The sequence below is a fragment of the Rhinolophus ferrumequinum genome, chromosome X, assembly GCF_004115265.2.
Source record: "Rhinolophus ferrumequinum isolate MPI-CBG mRhiFer1 chromosome X, mRhiFer1_v1.p, whole genome shotgun sequence".
In the NCBI taxonomy this organism is placed as follows: domain Eukaryota; kingdom Metazoa; phylum Chordata; class Mammalia; order Chiroptera; family Rhinolophidae; genus Rhinolophus; species Rhinolophus ferrumequinum.
The window spans coordinates 5,623,750-5,644,640 of NC_046284.1; the positions used below are offsets into that span (position 1 = coordinate 5,623,750).

At 41.3% G+C, this 20,891-nt stretch overlaps 1 protein-coding gene across 3 annotated transcripts in view; it reads left to right on the forward strand.

Annotated features, from left to right (window-relative positions):
* The window catches only part of F8 (coagulation factor VIII), a 121,288-nt gene that overhangs the window by 6,619 nt on the left and 93,778 nt on the right, over positions 1 to 20,891 (forward strand). For all 3 annotated transcript variants that reach the window (XM_033106138.1, XM_033106148.1, XM_033106154.1), the window contains exons 2-4: positions 9,708 to 9,829; positions 12,343 to 12,465; positions 18,157 to 18,369. In XM_033106138.1, coding sequence (XP_032962029.1) covers positions 9,708 to 9,829; positions 12,343 to 12,465; positions 18,157 to 18,369 — 458 coding nt within the window. The remainder of the gene's footprint in view (positions 1 to 9,707; positions 9,830 to 12,342; positions 12,466 to 18,156; positions 18,370 to 20,891) is intronic.

The following is a 20,891-nucleotide window of genomic DNA, read 5'->3' on the forward strand; positions in this document are numbered from 1 at the left end:
TGTCTTCTATATTCATTTTAGTCAGAAATATTAAACTGATTGTAATTGTCAAAATACCTATCTTTGGACATGGGTCTGAGTCTTGTTAGAAACCAGTGGACACTTTGGAGAAAGCAGGTAAGGTACACTCAGCAGAACCAAGGAGACAAAATGGAAAAAGAGGAAGAGAAACAAAGTAGGGATGAGTTGACGAGTACGGAAGGGCATAAATCCCAAAGTGGCCAGGAGATGGGACAAATGGACTGAAAGGAGGTGTGCACTCAATGATATAGGATCAAATTAATGTTGTTAAATAACTAAAAGCCATGTAGGTCTATGCGTAGGCTAGTGCCATGGGAATTTTTAGATATAGATGAAATTAGAGCACATTGAAATATGAATTAATATCACTGGTTGGGTCCCTGGAAGCATACTGTGAGACAGATGAATTTGTAGGAAGTTTATTCAGCGTGCTCTGAGGACCCACACTGGGGGAGGGAGGGGAGAGGAAGGACATTCAATGGTGAGTTTTCAATCACACCTCGTACCTGGAATACATGCCTCTTCCTATCAGAATGAAGCGCTATCCCTTCTAGGATGGAAGGGGTCCAGTGCAATCAACTTGCCACCGAATAGCTTGCTGGTCTCTATGACAGATAGAGCCATATTGCAAACTCAGCACTGGTTTCTGCTGCTGACATGTTGGACTTTTAGGGGCAACACTAACTAGATCTGCCTTAGTCAGTGGGAACCCATGCTTTTGTGTGAGTGCATAAATTCTCTCCCTGCCACCACAGACACTTAGTTTATATCTTGCCAGCATGGGGATGGCCCATGCAGAGGCTGGCTGATGTTAACTGCTAGTCATTTTGGCCACATTATTGTTTTGTGCTTCTTCCATTTAGATGCTCTCCGCTGGCATTAACATATGATGTGAAGGTCTTTCTATTTTGCGCCCACTCACTAATAAGCCTTTACCGCAGACATCGTCGTCCCTGATATTCCAGTCTTTTCCATTCTAGGCCCTTGACCAGACAGCCAAGCCATGTGCTGCTGTCCATTAGTCTGTATATGTTTGAATCTCGGGCTGTTTCTCTTACACAAAATGGACAATCCACAGCAATGGTCAAAGTTTGGCCCCTAGGGGTATTTCCCATCACCATTATTAAAGCCACCTCTGAGGAGGGCTGTAGTGCAACAGCAGTCAACTTTTGCCTTGCACCAGCATATCCAGCTGACTCATCTATAAATAAAGCTCAGTGTTTTCCTCCCCTAATGACTGGTCAGCAGGGACCCCCCATATGGTCATGGGTGTGATTTGAAGGAGAGTTGGCAGTGTAGCCAGAGTGGGGGAGAAGTGCCTCTGACAACTTGCTCCTGCAGCCCACGTGTGCCTTCTGGGGAATGCCAAACCCCATTCCTTCCTCAACTCCTTTTACTGGAAGAGCTTTCTTATCACTACTCTGGCCTCTGGCCCTCAGCCAGGACAGAAATGCATTTGTCATGGCTTTGGGTTGGGAGAGCTGTTCCTGCTACGTGCGGTTGGGAGAGCTGTTCCTGCTACGTGCTTTCTCGGGTGTCCTGGAAACCCTGGAATACAGTGAAATGCGGGCTCTGTGGAAGCAGAGGGAGCTCAAAGAGGTGACAATTAAGTCAGCCTCACCTTTGCCCCACTCTTCTGGAGAGAAATCTACTCAAAAGAATGCAAAGTTTCAAGGAGCGTGCTCAACCAATCTGCTGCTAGATTCCCCCGAAGGGCATTAAGGTCTTCCTCTGCGACTGTAGGCTGGCCAGTTTCTCCTGGGTTTCCATCCGTCTTTATGTGAATGGATGCTAAACTGTTAGGTACAGGCTCGCTAGTTTAAGGCTGACCTAAACCCTTCTATTAAGAGGGAATCTCCCTCGTTTCCACAGCTGATCCGTTCTGCCTCGGTTATGACACCATCTGGGGTTCACAGAGCCTCCTTCTGCCAGCAGCTGTCTGTCCACCCCTCTCCTTTCGACCATTCCGTGCCCGTCATGTTGGGAGCGACTCCAGGAAACTCACGCGGCAGGGTCTTCTGTGTCTGCAATCTGTCCGCTGCACTTTTCATTTTTCACTACAATAGTCCAAACACACGTCTCTGGGCCACACCCCTCGCCAAAGCTCCAGGGGCACAGACTCAGGGACCTACTCGGCTTCCATCCTGACGTGCACCTCGATGCGTTTCCCCACCGTCGGGCCCCACGCGTTTCATGGTTTGGGTGGGTGGAGGGTAACTGTGCCTCACGAAAGAGGTCACGGCCCACCTGCAGCAGCTCCCTTTTGTTGTCAAGCACCTTGGAGAGTTTTAAGTTTTCAGTGATTCTACGCAGTTCTGCTAATCACGTCTGCTGACCCTGGGTGGCAGCATTTCCACAGATTTACAGCTGTCAGTGAATTGTCTGAAAGCTGAAAAACACTGTTTCCAACCAACATTGTTCAAGTCATGACTTCTATGCTTCCTTGTGTGATTTTATAGGTTTTTAAGCACAAAAATTCAAAAACAGGATTGTCTGCTTGTGTGTGTGTTTGTGTGTGTGTGTACAAGAGGTTTATTGGGGCAGTTTACTGGTGCTTAGTGAGGCTCACCAAGTGTCTGGACAGTTTCCTTGAGGAATGGTGACATAACAGAGGCTGACTGTTTGTCTCTGTTGCTGGCAAGTTGGGTGTTTGTAGCAGCAGCAGCTAGATTCACCTTGGTAAGTCCATGATATTGCGCCCATCCATAGCTTCTGCCATGGCTCACAAAAATGTATGGCAGGGCTGATGACAGAGTTTTTAACTCTCGGACTTCACTCCACACCTCCAGAAATTCATCAATTACAATTCAGTTTTGGCTTCCCCAGCACAGATTCCCACTGACATTTCTGCTGGAAGGTTTCTGCTCTGGTAAATTGTGATTCTCTGTATTCGCCTGTCTCTCCAATTTGGGGATAGCAGTTTGCACTTACTCTTAGGATGGAATGGTGATTTCTAAGCTTCTTACACACTGGGCTGGAAAACAGAAATCTGATTGTACACTTTTAAGTTATGTTGCCTTTTAAAAAATTTAAAATTCCTAACACTAATCCTTCTCAACCTTTTCCAAAAAATTGGAGAGGGGAGATCACTCCTTAACTAATTCTACAGCCAGCATTACCCTGATACCAAAGCCAGACGATGACACTACAAGAAACTACAGACCAATATTCCTTATGAACATTGATGCAAAAATGTTCAGCAATACTAACAAATTGAATTAAGCAGCATATGAAAAGGATTATATACCATGACCAAGTGGGGTTTATTCCTGGATTGCAAGAATGGTTCAACATACAAAAATCAATCAATATAATACACAACATTAATAGAGTAAAGGGAAAATCGATGTAAGTTCAATTGATTCATAAAAAGCATTTGACAAAATTATGCACCCTTCCGTTATAAAAACACTCAATAAACTAGGACTAGAAAGAAACTACATCAACATAATAAAAGCCATAGTGAACATCATACTCTATGGTAAAAGCTTTTCCTCTAAAATTAGGGACAAGGCAAGGATGCCCACTTTTTCTAGTCACAGTAATATTAGAAGTCCTAGCCAAAGCAATTGGACAAGAAAAAGAAGCAAAAGTCATCCAAATCAGAAAGGAAAAACCAAAATGATCTTTGCAGATGATATGACCTGATATATAGAAAACCCTTAAGATTCTACACAAAAACTGTTAGAACTAATAAATTCAGCAAAATAGCAGGATACAAATTAAACACACAAATGTGAGCTGCGGGGTGGCTGGATGGTTCAGTTGGTTAGAGCGTGAGCTCTGAACAACAGGGTTTCCGGTTCGATTCCCACATGGGCCAGTGAGCTGCACCCTCCACAACTAGATTGAAGATAACGAGCTGCTGCTGAGCTTCCGGAGAGGTGGCCGGATTGCTCAGTTGGTTAGAGCGCGAGCTCTCGGTTCAATTCCCGCATGGGATGGTTGCACCCCCTATAACTAAAGATTGAAAACGGCAACTGGACTTGGAGCTGAGCTGTGCCTTCCACAACGAGATTGAAGGACAACCACTTGGAGCTGATGGGCCCTGGAGAATCACACTGTTCCCCAATATTCCCCAATAAAATTTATATTAAAACAAGTAAGTTGCATTTCTCTAGCCAAAGGAGAAGGGAGCTAAGTAAGGAGGTCTCTATACCATGGCTCATACAAAGCAGACTGCTGGCAAGTCAGTGGAGGAGGTAAAGCACCCAGGAGGAAGCAATTGGCTACGAAAGCTACTCCAAGAATGCACGCTCTACTGGAGGGGTGAAGAAACATCATCATTACAGGCCTAGGACTGGCACTCTGAAATTAGATGTTATCAGGAGTCCACTGAACTTATTCACAAACTTCCCTTCCTGGTGCAGAGATTGCTTAGAATTTCTAAATAGATCTGCACTTCCAGACTGCAGCTACTGGTGCTTTACAGGAGGCAAGTGAAGCCTATTTGGTTGGCCTTTTTGAAGACACCAACCTGTGTGCTATCCATGCCAAACATGCAACAATTATGCTGAAAGACATCCAACTAGCACACCAAATACATGGTGAATATGCTTAAGAATCTACTATGATGGGAAACATTTCATTCTTTTTTTAAACAAATTCTCTTCTTCCTGTTATTGGTAGTTCTGAATGTTAGATATTATTTTCTCATGGGGTCAAAAGGTACCTAAGTATATGATTGCACGTGGAAAAATAGGGGACAGAAATCAGGTATTGACAGTTTTTTTCATTTTTATTTGCGTGTGAATTTTTAATATAAATGCAGGGTCATGAAGTCAAAATGTTTTAGTAACCGAGTGTCAGCAGTTCAACTTTATAACAATTATAAATAAACCTGTTACATTTTTCTGGACAATGCCAGCATTTGGATTTTTTTTAATAAGTAAATTCCTTATTGATGACAACTAAGTGGTGTTTGTAGCATTTTTATCATACAGCAGACTCATTTTTATCATACATTTGCTATACTTTTCTAACTGATTTGTCCCATATGCAAGCACATGTTTGTTTGTTTGTTTTTAATTTATTGGGGAGACAATTGTTAGTAAAATTACATAGATTTCAGGTGTACAATTCTGTATTACATCATCTATAAATCCCATTGTGTGTTCACCACCCGGAGTCAGTTCTCCTTCCATCACCATATATTTGATCCCCCTTACCCTAATCTCCCAACCCCAAACCCCCTTACCCTCTGGTAACCACTAAACAGTTGTCTGAAGCACATGTTTTTAATGTTGTTTGTCTTCTGTGCTGTTCCATAAGTTTACTATTAAAATACATTAAACTATATAAAAAGAAAACAATTCCATTTACAATAGCATCAAAAAGAATAAAATATTTAGGAATAACTTAGCCAAAGAAGTATAAGACTTGCACACTAAAAACTACAAAACATTAATGAAAGAATTTAAATAAGATATAAATAAATGGAAATACATCCTATGTTCATGGTTTGGAAGACTTTATATTGTTAAGATGTCAACACTACCCAAAGCAATCTACAGATTTAATGCAATTCCTATCAAAATCCTAATGTTTTTTGCAGAAACAGAAAAACCCACCCTAAAATTCATATGGAATCTCAAGGAACCCTGAATAGTCCAAGCAATCCTGAAAATGAAAAAAGTAGGAGGACATACTTCCTGATTTCAACACTTACTACAAAGCTACAGTCATCAAAACAGTGTGGCACTGGCATAAATGCAGACATCTACATGTCTGTATTTATCAATGGAATACAACAGAGTCCTGAAATAAACCCTCGCATGTATAGTCAAATGATTTTCCACAAGGGTTGCAAGACTATTCAATAGAAAAAGACAGTCTTTCCTACAGTGATGCGGGGAAAACTGAAATCCACGTATAAAAGAATGAAATTGGACCCTTACCTAATATCATGTGTAAAACTGAACTCAAAATGGATCAAAGGCCTAAATATAAGAACCAAAACTATAAAACTCATAGAAGAAAACATAAACATTGGATTTGGAAATGATTTCTTGGATATGACACCAAAGGCTCAAACAACAAAAGAAAAAAATAGGCAAATTGGACTTAGTGAAAATTTAAAAATTTTGTGCATCATAAGACACTGTGAACAGTAAAAAAGGAACTCACAGAATGGGAGAAACTATTTGCAAATCAAACATCTGATAAGGGATTAATAGCCAGAATATGTAGAGAACACCTTAAAATTCAACAACAAGAAAGCAAACAGCTTGATTGAAAAATGGGCTTTGGACAACATGGATGGGCCTAGAGGGTATTATGCTAAGTGAAATAAGTCAGACAGAGAAAGACAAATACCATATGATCTCACTTATATGTGGAATCTAAAGAAAAGAATAAACGAACAAACAAAACAGAAATAATCTCACAAATACAGAAAACAAACTGATGGGTGTCAGATAGGAGGACGTTTGGGTAATGGGTGCAAAAGGGGAAGGGATTAAGATGTACAAACTGCCAGTTATGAAAACAGTCACAAGGATGTAAAATACAGCATAGGGAATGTAATCAATTATGTAATAACTATGTATAGTGTCAGGTGGGTACTAGACTTAAATTGAGGGATCACTGCATAAGCTGTATAAATGTCGAACCACTATGCTGTATACCTGACACTAATATAATATTGAATGTTAACTGTAATAGGAAACAAATTTTAAGTAAAAAAATGGGCAAGGGATTTGACTAGACAATTCTCCAAGGGAGATATACAAAGGACAAATAAGTATATGAAAAGGTGCTCAATATCACTAACCATTAGGGAAATTCAAGTCAAAACTACAAAAGAGATACCACTTCACACCCATTAGGATGGCCACTAAACAAAAAACAAACACAAAATCAGTGGTGACAAGGGTATGAGAAATTGGAACACTTGTGCACTGCTGATGAGAATGTAAAATGGTGTAGCCACTGTGGAAAATAGTGTGGTGGTTTCTCAAAAAGTTAAAACAATTACCATATGATCCATTTATTCTACTTCTGGGTATCTACCGAAAATAATTGAAAGCAGGATCTTGAAGAGATATGTGTACACCCATGTTCACAGCAGCATTACTCACAGTAGTCAAAAGGTGAAAGCCACCCAAGTGCCCATCAATGGATGAATGGACAAACAAAATGAGGTCTATGCATAGAACATTGTTCAGCCTTAAAAAGAAACAGAAGTCTGACATGTGCTATAAAATGGATGAATATGGAGGACTTTATACTAAGTGAAATGAGCCAATCACAAAATGGCATATAGTGTATGATTCTACTTATATGAGATACTTAAGATTATTCGAAATCATAGAGACAGAAAGTAGAATGGTGGTTTCAGGGGACGGGGGAATGGGGAATGGAGAGTCATCATTTAATGGATGTAGAGTTTCACTTTTGCAAGATAAAAAGCGGGAGATGGATGGTGGTGATGATTGTATAATATTAATGTACTTAGCACCATTGAATTGTACATTTAAAATGTTTAAGATAGCAAATTTTATGTTCTACATGTCTTACCACAATAAAAAATTTGAAAAAAAATATTTTAATCCCTATAGGTCACTGATTTTCCAATTTAGCAATTTTTGCCATTTTGAGATTACATTTCCCTTCTCCATCTCAGCATTCCCAGAAGAACTGACTCTGGGTGGTGAACACACAAAGTGATATATAGATGATGTATTATAGAATTGTACACCTGAAATCTATGTACCTTTACATAGTTTATCGTCACCCCAATAAACTTTACTTAAAAAAAAAAAAAGAAAAAAATTTCTTAGGGGAATGAATGATTCTCTGGTGTGGTTGCTCCTGAAAGGAACATTAAGATTTTTGTTATTTCAGCAAACTATTAAGAAAGAAAGAAGTAAGCAATAAATGCCAGACACCTTGCTATTGATTTCACATCCTGGTAATCCCAGGTATGGTTTGGCTTTTGCTCTAAGCATGCTAATATCCACAATCAGAAGCTGCCTCTCCTTTCCCCCACTTTATCCTTATTGTTGTCATTTGTAACAGGTCTTATGTATCTTACACCAGCTGATGTTGGGCGTTCTTTCTCCAGTGGGACCCACACCAAGCATGTCATCATTTATTTGTACCATGCTCCATCTGTCACAATCTTGCTTTTCAAAAGCCCTTGAGGGTCAGTCAACAAGACATAAGAAACAACACCCAATTCCACATCTAACTATATGTCTTTAAAAATCTTTCTCCATATTTATTTCTAGTGTGTGTCCTGTGACGGCACAATGGCAGGTAGCATATGGTTTATAAGTGAGGGAATGTACATCTGTTGGGGGCAGTGAATGCACAATTTTTTTTGACTGATGGAGATTTGGAGACCAGGATCTGCACATGAAAGCTTTCTTCCAGGACAGGAGCCTTTGCTTTCTCTACGTGAATATTCATTCCCCAAATCTCCATGGCATGGGCCTATTATGCCCTTGGCTTGTTGAAACAATACCAATGGGTAAAATCTAGTGAGAGATAAGAGTTAGGTGTCCAGAAGGATAAGAGAGGTTCTCTATGGCACACAGAAAGCAGCAGAACAACTCCACGGGATTCAAAATTATCAGCACGTAAAAAAGTGAGAGGAAATAGTCACCTGAACCACTTTGTATTTTCTACCTATTTCCCTGGGGCCTTCTTCACACTGATTCTCTAGGATTCACATTGGCCCTTTTGCTTACTCAACCTAGATTGGGACCCAGGACACAACAACCTAACGTGTGAGGTAGGGAGAGAGGAAAAGGTGGGGAGCCAGCCTTCACGTACAAGGTGGCATAGAATATTGAGGCATAGAATAACATTTGGGGAACATTTATATAATTACTTATAAAATTTCTGATTCAGTAGTTGAGCCACAAGTAAATGGATAATTGGGAGTGTCTGACTGGAGACAAGAACGAGCATTAATGGAGGTTTGGCTCTCAATTACAGCTCCTGGCACCGGTAGGGCTCAATATACCTAGTCTTCATTGGAAGTTAATTTTCTGTGTGGTATTCCTGGTATCCCTAAGAAGGGAGGTATAATTTTAGGTACATACTGGCAAAATTTGAATACAAGGCACTTAGATAAAAGTTATGATCTGTTTGAAAGGGATGAAATTGAAGGATGCTGTAGTTATTGCTTTGGCAAAGGATTTTGTGGCTGATGCAGTGTATGGGTATCAATGTCATGATTTATCTTATCATATGGCGCCTAATGTATCAGATGACTTTTGAAAAGAGTGTTTTGGTTTGCTGGATGTTAGGGATTGTATTAGTGAGTTTGGGCTGCTGTAACAAAACTACCATAGACTGGGTGGCTTATAAACAACAGACACTTATTTCTCATGGTTCTGGAGGTGGAAGTCCAGGATCAAGGTGCCAACTGATTTGGTGTCTGGTGAGGGCCCACTTCCTGGTTCATAGATAGATAGTGATCTTTTCACTGTAACTTCCCATAGTGGAAGAGGTGAGAGATCTCTCTGTAATCTCTCTTATAAGGGCACTAATCCCATTCATGAGGGCTTCACACACAAACATTAAGTCTATAGCAGGGATTCATATACATCTTCCAATTTGCCTCGTTAACAGGCAAGGAGAGTGGGATGGAAGCATTACATCTAGCTACTTTTCCAAGTGGGTTCAAGAAAGGGTCCAGCAAAATGAATGCCTTGTTTTTTCCTTTCTTCACACAGGTTTCCTCCTAGAGTGCCAAGAACTTTTCCATTCAGCACCTCAGTCATGTACAAAAAGACTGTGTTTGTAGAGTTCACGGATCACCTTTTCAATATTGCCAAGCCCAGGCCACCATGGATGGGTAATGAAAACAATACTGACTGTTTATTATGAAACTGGGTATCTTATTTCCTAGCGAGGATTCCTCAGTCTTGGGGCTGCAGCTGAAGAGGGCAGCTGCCAAAGAAAATGTCCTTCCCTTACGACCACCTCTCAGAGAAATACACTGGTTGAATGTCCTTAGTCTCTTTGCTGGGCTCTCCTCTTTGGCGTGTTCTCTAAAATTTCGAGTGTCCTGGGTCTTGGACCTGAGTTCATGTTATATTCTCTCTACCTTCAGTCCCTAGATGATCTGGTCCAGTTTCATAGCTATAAAATATCATCTTTATGCTAATAACTCCCAAGTTTATAGCTTTAGTTCAGACTGCTTGCTTGATACCATCACTTAGATGTCAAATGAGCCCATAACAAGATGTTCTGATGAGACATTTTCTACCTTAGAATTATTGCTGAGAATTACAGTTGACAAGTATCCCCAAATTCTAAACAGAGATGTCAGCCCACCTATTCAGGACTTGTTCAAGTAGTGGTCAAAAATTGGTTATGCAACCCTTAGCCCATCATGTACCTCCAGCCTATACAGAAGAAGGCTAGGAATTTATAAAAGAGTTCAGATTTGAGAATTTCTTTGGAAAGCATTTTTGGTGTTTTGTATATCCCCTACCTTATGGGGGCAGGGAGGCCTCCCCCTCCTATCAAGCGATCATGAGGGAGGCTTCAGGAGAATTATTTAGGACACTTGAAATAGGACCTCTGGAGCTTAGCTATTGGCTAGTGCCTGATTTTTATCTGGAAATGCTTTCAAGACCAGAGTCTTGAGGGAACTTGCCATTATGGAGTAATAAAGAGAGTGGGCTATAGCAGAGGCTAACTGCACTTCCACTGCTAGGTGTGAGGCCAGGAAGATCACAGGGCAGACCCTGTCTGAGAGGTCTTCGTTCCAGGTCTAGGTGACCCCAACAGAAAAGTTATATGCAATTGCACTGCCAGAAGCAGAAACTGAGAGGAGAGATACAAATGACAGTTGGAAAGGGCATAGCTCATGCCAGGGAGTGGTAGAGTGGGGTGTCCCTATATTGGAAGGGAGAGAATCTCCAAAGAACTCCTGTAAGTTCCCTAAGAAAGAAAGAGCCAGAATTTTGGCATGTACCACGACCAGGGGCACGAAAGCCACACTACCACTGCTCCTTCCAAGAAAGATCTTGCTATTATGCCTCTTTCCCCACCCCTGTCCTTCTCCCACTAGCTCCAACTTTAGAGAGTCCAGAAGTGGTAAGGTGACTTGGGGAGGATTAGAGACTAAGGTGAGAAAGCAGTGAAGCTACCAGCCAAACTACGTTTTCCCATTACAGGAACTGAGCCTGTCAGAACTTAGCTAGAGGAGGGAGGAACCCTTAAATTTCAGGGGACATCAAAAGTTTGATATTAGAATGGACTGGACATATTAGTACCTAAAAAATGATACTGTTAATATGTGAAGGTTACTAGGGGGGAAATGAGATTGTTCAAAGTGTAAGAAAGGGAAATTCCATCTAACAATTAAAAACTATGAAAAATAAAGCTACTTCCTGTTTGCATCCCATTGAATACAATTCATTCAATAAACCATTTGTAGACATCTTATGCTTAATATGTCCATGAATCAGAAGTCTTGATTTTCCCCTTAATTTTCTGTGTCATGGCCCGACTACCACCTATTTGCACAAACCAAAATCACAGGAGTCACCTTGGAATCCTCCCTCCCTCTCTCTTTTTTTTTTTCTATCTTTAACATCCAAGAAGAGCAAGTCTCCTTGACTCTTTCTCCAAAACAAATTCCAAATCTACTTACTCCTTGTAAATTCCAAACTCATCCAGACTCCTGTGGCCTACAAAGTCCTACACGTCATGTTCCCTGCCTACATCTATACCCATATTTTCTATCACTCTCTTGCTCATTCACTTTGCTTCAACCACATGTGACTCAACTATGCCAAGCTTATTCTTGTCTCAGGACTTTTGCATTTGTTTGATCTGTTTTGAAAAGTCTTCCACGAGATCTTTGCAAATCTTGCTTTTCATTAGTTCGTTCTCTGCTCAAATGCCCCCTCCTCAGAGAGGCCCTTCCTGACCGCTATTTTTAAAGTATCCTCAACCTGCTGCCTCATGCCTTTCTAACACACCACCATCTCATAGCATTTGTAACCACCTGAAATTTTCTTGTTTGTTTCCTTATGTGCTTTGTCTGCCCAGAATGTGATCTCCACGATCTCCACCACCTAGGGACAGTTCCTAGAATATAGTAGGAACTCAACTAGCATTAGTTCAATGAATGAATAAATGCATGGAATGCATTGCCAGAATGTTGTCCTCAGAACAACCATGAGGTTGAGCTGGTGATAGCAGTTTATACATTCATTCATTTAACTACTACTTTTCATCAAGAATCACAGGCGCATGCTTCTCCACTGTGCCTTTGACCATCACTTTCATAACAACAGGTTTCCTGGAGTGCCACCCTCCCAGTCACCTTTGCGGAACATCTCATTCCTGCAGGTCTGCTGGGTCCTACCATCCGGGCTGAGGTTTATGACACAGTGGTCGTTACACTAAAGAACATGGCTTCTCACGCTGTCAGTCTTCATGCTGTTGGTGTATCCTACTGGAAAGCTTCTGAAGGTGAGTCCGATGCCCTCCTATTGTCCTGTCATCTAGGGAGAGAAGAGCATTGAGTACAAGGTCATGTAACTAGTGGAGTCAGGATTCAAACCTAGGCCCACTTCATGAAGTTAAGAACATTGTCATTTGAGTCTAATCCCCAAAGTTTTGATTTGGTCCTCTGTTCTCCCCTGAGGGGCAGGCCACAGGTCCTAAATATTCCACTTCATCTGCCTTCCTATGCCCAGAAAACTTCCTAGGGAGGATCAAGCCTCATGGTATGAAGGTGAAACGGAATTCTCCTCCTTCCTTAGATTCTGACTTTCCAGATATTTCTTCTCCTTACCCTCCCCCCAGTTTCTAAATAGGAATGCCACCATGTGACGAGAGCCAATTAGCAGAAGCTCAAGCTGACCTCAAACAAAGAAACCGCCCGTTTGGCCATAGTCTCCACTTCATCAATCTTCTCCTTAACCTTCACAATGCAGGACGGGAGTGAAGCGGGTGCCACAATTAACTGTGCTATCATCCAGATAGTCTATGGCATATATAGATTAAGAAGATTCAAGAAAATTGTTCATAAATTATTGGAGCACACACCCTGTGTTGTACAGCCGAACGGTGCTTACATGTTGACCAATTCTCATTCTGAAACTGGAGGCCTTCATGTTCTGGGTTGGGGAAAGGTGACAGGAGGGGGCAGTGGTATATAGGAAAAGTCATCCCAGGTTCTGCCTGGAGACTGGCCGGCTATTTCCATGAGGTTTATCCATTTGGGAGCTTCCAGAACAAATCTAGGGGCATTTTAGAGAGACCAGCGTTCTCACAAGTTTGCAGTTAGAGGCTGAGTGTAGAGATGACTCTTTTACATCCTAAGCCAGGTGAGGGCTGGGAAAATGGACTCTCTAATGTCTCACACGTGCATCCACAGCGGTTCTGCCCAGGAACAACACAGGGAGGTGATGGCCTAACGCCATGTCATTTGTTGTCCTCTCAGGAGCCTTTGTATTTATGTGTTATGATCTACAAGCTGCTGGTCTCCTTCGACTAGTCCGGGAGGTCCAGGTTGTCAGTTAAATCTGGGATGAAAGTCAATATCATTGTATAAGCTTCGTGACCTTTGTGATATTCTTTTGTAAAGTATCTGATCAAGCGTTTATTTGTCCTGTTGACAAAAATGAGTTGTTTATCTTTTTCTTATTGATTTATAGAGATGCTTTATGTATTCTGAATACAAATCCTTTGACAGACATAAATATTTGCATATCTTCTAGTCTGTGGCTTGAGTTTTCACTCTCTTCATATATATATAACATATGTAGATATATGTAATATATATGATATATATATATATATTTTGAAGGTGAAACGGATATACATATATATGTGGGGGGGTTGGTAAACAGAAGTTCTTAAAGTTAATGAAGCATGGAAGTTCAATAGTTAATGAAGCATGAAAAGTTGTCACATTTTTCCTTTTATTTTAGAGCTTTGTGTCCTGTTTAAGACATTTGCCAATCCCAAAGTCATGAAGACTTTCTTGTATGCTTTCCTCCAGAAGTTTTATTAGTTTACCTTTCACACTTAGGTTTGTGATCCATCTCAAATTGATTTTTGTGTGTGGTTTCCTCACAGCATTTTAAAATAGCTTTATTGACGAATAATTTATATATCACGAAATTCACCCATTAAAGGTAATTTGATGACTTTGAATGACTTTATAGACAGTCGTGCAGTCATCAGCACAATCGTTTTAGAATACGTCTGTCACTTCAAGAAGCTCTCTCTTTGCAGTTCAGGCCCCATTCCCACTCCCAGTCCCAGGTAACCACTCATACGCTTTATATTTCTATGTCCTTGGCAGCCTGTCGTTTTTCTCTCCCAAGCCAACTCTGGTCAAATATATTACTGTTCAGCCAACAGTCATCCCCTATCCCAGAGTAGGAGGACTATATTTCCTCTCCGTCCTGATGATGGGCTTGGTCATATGACTTGCTTTGGCTAACAGAATCTAAAAGCACATGATGGAAGTAAGCCAAGATGGTGAGCAGGAAGTATCTGTCAAAGGAGCCAGAGCTGCAAAACTTTGAGGGAGATCTGAAAGACGGCGTGGGGCACACAAGGCAAGAAGTGTCAGCTTAAAGCTGCTGATAAGAGGTCAGGCAAAGGATACACAGCTGAAGGTACCAGGGAGTGGGGTGCCTGAAGCATAGCATTTGGCTTGTGGTGGAGCAGTTGTGCCCAGCAGCCACTAAGTTGTGGCCCTCCAGGACTGAGACCAACAAAAATTCTTGTCTTGTGGATTCAGGATGTGTGTCTCATCTCCTACCAGACACACAGGAATTTGGCATGTTTTAGCAGCCTAGCTCCTGGGGGCTTAGGCTAGGCCAGGAGCAAGGCTGACCCACCAGCTGCAAAGGGTTGAATAGAGTGTTATCTAGGACAGACAGTACAACAGAGGCTGGGCAGACAGCGGGTGCAGATACAAGGCCGTAGACAGACATCAGGGGACACGAAAGGATCAGGGTTCGGGGTAGAAAGTGGATACCAAAGAGATCCCCACAGTCCTGGGACCTAACCACAAGGTTTTTGTATAACCCGGCAGTCTTGGTTCCTGAGAGCACATTGCTTGCTGAGATAGCGATCAACTTCAAAACACCTGCTTGCTCATTTTCACAATGCCCTGGTGTGGTGGTTTTAAAACATGGTAGCAGATTCCTTGACACACCTCCCATTGAAAGCTGGAATCTATTTTTTCCTTATTAATCCACAGTGGGCTTTTAACTGCTTTGGCCAATGATGTATGGCAGAAGTGATGCCACGTGACTTCTGAGGCTGTCATAAAAGAGCATGCCACTTCTACCTTGTTTGGGGGAATATTCACTCTTGGAGTCCTGAGATGCCATGTAGGAAGCCTGACTCCCCAAGGACCCCATGCTGTGTGGAAGCTCAAGCCAAACAGAAATGCCATGTGTTGGTCAACAGTCCCAGATGAATCCACTTTTTAAGTTATTCCAGCCCAGCTACTAGATATGTGTGTGAAAAAGCCTCCAGAGGATTCCACCCTCAGCTGTTTGAGTTAGGCCAGGTAATGCCCTCAATATCATGGAGCAGAGAAGCCATCCTGCCTCTACCCTGTCTGAATTCTTGACCCACAGAATCAGTGAGCATAATAAAATGGTGGTTGTTTTATACCACTACATTTGGGGCACTCTGTTATTCAGTCTTCTCAACAGGAAGCCCTATGATTTCCTCCTCAACTTTTCTCTTTTCAGTGTGTATCTCAAGCCCAAAAGCACTTGAGAAAGCTTTGGCTGGCTCAAGGGATAACTACAAAATGACTTCCTTTCAGAAGTGGATTCTGGTGATTTGATAAACTTCTTAGGATATCATCCATGCAAAAGGCGTATTGGAAGTAGACGGGCAGACTCCCTGAACTCTCAAATGTCCCAACAGTGCTGTTCCTCGTATAATAGAAGATGACAATTACACAAAACACATTCCGCTTAGAATAATTGCAGGTGTCTGATGTATAAGCTCAGACAAGACTCTGAAGGAGGCAGAAATCTTCCAAAGGAAATATACATTAGTAGATATGTAAACTTTAAGGGCTGCGCTCAATGCTTTTTCCCAAGCACCACCTACTTCACTTGGTCTTCATAATCCCTTTTGTCTTCATTGGAGGATAGACCTTGTTATTAGCAACTTCAGCAGCCCTGGGAATCTCAACATTTGGAGCATCACCTCCTATTGTTCCAGCTCTCATTTTCTCACTGCCCACTCCAACAAACTTCATTCTCATTGAGATCTCCCATCCACTGACCCTACAATATTTCCACCTCTACCTTGCCCCTTAGGTCTTCACTTCCCTCATTTCCCAGCTTAGATGCCCTGACACATGACAACCACAGTGCCTTTGCATGCACTCACAAGTTCCTGGCCTCCTTGATCGCCATTCTATTCACTTGGCCAAACTACTACCATGGTTAAATCTGTTCTCCAGCTACGCTACTAGCAACCAAGTAAGTGGCCACCACTGAAATAAAAATCACACAACCACACGGAGTTGTATCACTAAGTTCATAATGCCTCACCTCAAATGGTCCCTCTGTACTGCCTGGACATCCTACTGCTACATTTCTCCCAATCCATTCACTGTCCCTCTCCCCAAGAGAGCTACAGTGTTTCACACATTCTTGGCCTCTCATCAAAACTCCCATACCCCTCTCCCAACCTTAGTATTAGGGAAAAAGGTATTATTTTCCTAGTGAAATATTTCAAACAAATAAAGGTGTAGGAAATAATATAGCAAACAAACATATACCCATCACCTCATTTTGCCAAAACTTAACATTTGGCCATCTTTGCTTCCTTTATTTAAATAAATTAAACACTGTAGATACAGTCAAAGACTCTTGTATACCCCTCCACGACCTTCTCCCTCCCTATCCAAACGTATCCACTCTGTAGAATTTGAAACCAACCCACAATCACATAGATGCCTGAACCACACACTCCATCCTCACATGCCAACTCACATTTTTCTATGCCAGGTTCTGCCACGCATAGGTGTTGGTCTTCTGTTGCTTCTGGATAAAGCCAATTATCCCTAGCGCCCACTGGAGGGGGTGCTGTTATACCCCAGAGAAGCTGACTTTGTAGTAAAGACCACCCACCTTCACTTTGGGGGTGGCCTTTGACTGCTGAGACTTTGTAGTAAAAGTATGGGCAGAGCACAGAGAGGGCAGAGATCTTTTGCACTGCTCTGTTGGAGAGGTCCTGCTCTCAGATGTACAGATGTCGTGGGATAAGATGGGGTATAAATGAAGAGCGTCCTGAGTGCTTAGAATGCTCTGGAACTCCATAGACCCTTCTAAATCCAGGAAGCTATGGTGACTTGCTAGAAAAATGTTTCAATAGAAGCCTAAGTATTATGGTCAATACCTTTAAATATTTTCTAATTCTGTCCACTGAAATGATCTAGAAGCAATGAGACTTCATTAATAGTGAACACATACACTGCTCAATTTTGAATAGAAGTATCAGGCTAATCCATGGATCAACTGGAACATCACTAGGGATAGGACAGCCAGAAAATAACTCTCCCTGATCTGATCTGCCCTTCCAGAGAGAACCAAGTTAAAAACACTTTAAAAATCTCTTTCCCTTCCCTGCCCCTCATGAGTGCTTATTAAAGAGTCTGGGACAGGGGTGGCCGGTTAGCTCAGTTGGTTAGAGTGCGGTGCTCTTAACAACAAGGTCACCGATTCAATCCCCACATGGGCCACTGTGAGCTGCACCCTCCACAACCAGATTGAAATAACTACTTGACTTGGAGCTGATGGGTCCTGGAAAAACACACTTAAAATAAATAAAAGTTAAAAAAAAAAGAGTTTGGGACAAAGTACATACCCAGTGTATGTTGGTTGAGTTGGATTGACTCAATAGGTTAAAATATGCAATAATGGAAGCAATGAGTTGGTTCGAATGTGCAGGTCTCATTGGGAATCACTCACGGTTGCATTAGTGGTCTAGAACTCCTCCAGAATATATGAGGCTTCTCCCTATTTATAGCTGTTGCACATTAGTCTTCCAAATTAAGTTGCAGAAAGACTGTTTCTGGTGTAGAATCTCCTGGTGACAGTAACCTTGATGTGTTTCCCTGAGTGGACAATGGGTACACAAGGACAATTTTATCCATTCTTGCTTCAGGTGCTGAATATGAGGATGAGACCAGCAAAACGGAGAAGGAAGATGATAAAGTCATTCCTGGTGAAAGTCATACCTACGTCTGGCATGTCCTGAAGGAGAATGGTCCAATGGCCTCTGACCCACCGTGTCTCACCTACTCCTACCTTTCACATGTGGACCCGGTGAAAGACCTGAATTCAGGCCTCATTGGAGCCCTGTTGGTTTGTAGAGAAGGTAAGTGTAAGAAAGGGTCAGATTGAGAGGAAATAAGCAAGGAAGTGCAAACATCTGGGTCTATTCATAAAAGATAGCATTTCTGTTCTTTCATCTGAAAGAGGTTCCTTTTCCCTAGCATCATATCCATGGAAAGGAGAATAATCCAGTTTCTGGGAGGAACAGATGTCCATCTTATGTTGCCACATGCACTCTGATGGTTAAGAAAAGCCAAACTCTGAAAATAGGTCTCTCTTCTCAAAGCACTGCTACTTTCTACTTCAAATATCCCGTGGACCGTCCCAGGAGTGCCTTTTGTAAATTTTGTGTTAGGTTCCTTGACAGCTCCATGGAAGTAAATACATCCCAGTGTGTCATCAGTGATGTATAGACCAGTTTGGGAGCTTAGCTTGTCATCTGTGACCCAGGAGCATATAAAAATCTGAGAAAAGTAAGCATTTACTTATGCTTATAACTTGTGATTCTAAAAATCATCTTAATTTTAATCTTCTTTTAATTTATAGTTTAATAGTATAAATTAAATTAGGGTAGTAAACTTTGCATACTTTAGTTTAATCCTAATTTTTAATGGTGAAATCAGCTTTTTTTTAAGTTTATTGGGCTGACAATTGTTATCAAAGTTACATAGATTTCAGGTGTACAATTCTGTAATACATCTTCTCTATATCACATTGTGTGTTCAGGGATCATTTCTATAGTATGTCACTGGACTTTTATTTTGGTCCAGTTATGAATCTCGGAAGCTATGATACTGCCTAGCGCCACAATTGTGTGGCTTAAAATGACAACAATCATTTACAATTTCTCATGGTTTTTGTGGGTCTTTCATGAAATTTGGGAGTATTTTGACTTAGTGGCTTGGAAGACTCACATAGCTGGAGCTCTCTCCACATGGTCTACAGGGTAGCCAGACTTTTTTTTCCTTTAAAACAGAATTTATATTTTAGAGCAGTTTTAGGTTCAGAGCAAAACTGAGCAGAAAGTACAGAGATTTCCCAAATCCTTGCTGCCCCTGCACAGGCACAGCCTCCCTCACTATCAACATTCCCCACGCGAGTGGGGCATTCGTTACAGCTGATGAGTCTACGTTAACACACTGCTATCACCCAAAGTCATATTAGGGGTCACTCTTGGTGGTGTTTGGACAAATGGATAATGACATGGATCCATCATTATGGTATCAATACAGAGTAGTTTCACTTCCCTTAAAATCCTCTCTGCTCCTGCTATTCATCCTTCCCTCTCCTACTCTTCACAACCACTGATTTTTTTCTTGTCTCCATTGATTTGTCTTTTCCAGAATGTCGTGTCATTGGATTCATATATAATACTATGTTGGATTTTCATGTTGGCTTTTTTTTTTCATTTATTAATATGGAAAAGGGGAGGGAGTAGAAGAAGAAGACCAGAAAAATTTGTACTCGTTTCATTTGGAAGCATAATCTCTCCTATACTGAGTTCAGTTTTATTTCATAGTCACAATGTATAACAAAGTGCTAAAACCGCAGCATGTTATTTGTAGGATGTAAAGACTAATAAAACAATAAAATCATCAAAACATATGTTTACATATAAAATATAAATAAATAGGTTAAAGTCAAAACAATTCTTTGACAGAATTGAATTAAAAAGTCAACAGAGATTCTACTTCTAGGTAAGATGGAGGAAACACATGGCACCTTTTATCTCCCACTTAACTCAACTATAGAACCTTGACAAAATGCACAGCCCAGCCAGCTGAGAATTCTAAAAAGCAAACAGAATAGACAGACAGATCCAGAAAAGGCATCAGAATTCAAAGTACCACCAGTGTTCCTCAACCTGGCAGATGATCTGAATAGACATCTTCCCAAAGAAGACATAAAAATGGCCAACAGGTACATGAAAAAGGTGCTGAACATCACGAATCACCAGGAAAATGTAAACCCAAACCACAATGAGATACCAGCTCATACCTGTCAGGATGGCTATTATCAAAAAGACAAGAAGTAACAAGTGCTGCTGAGGATGTAGAGAAAAGGGAACCCCTGTGCACTGTTGGTGGGAATGTACACTGGTGCAGCCGCTATGGAAAACAGTATGGAGGCTCCTCAACAAATTAAAAACAGAACTAACTTATGATCCAGCAATCCCACTTCTGGATATTGATCCAAGGAAAATGAAATCAGAATCTCAAAGAGATATCTGCGCTCCCATATTCATAGCAGCAGTATTCACAGTCGTCAAGATACAAAAGCAACCACAATGTCCTTTGAGATGAATGGACAAAGAAAATGTAACACACACACACACACACACACACACACACACACACACACACACACAGGAATATTATTCAGCCTTAAAAAAGAAGGAAATTCTGCCATTTGCAAAAACATGAATGAACCTGGAGGGCATTATGCTATGTGGAATAAGTCAGTCACAGAAAGACAAATACTGCATGATTCCACTTATATTACGTGTCTAAAATAATCATAGAATAGTCTTAAATTCTCATCGAAGCAGAGAATATAATAGTGGTT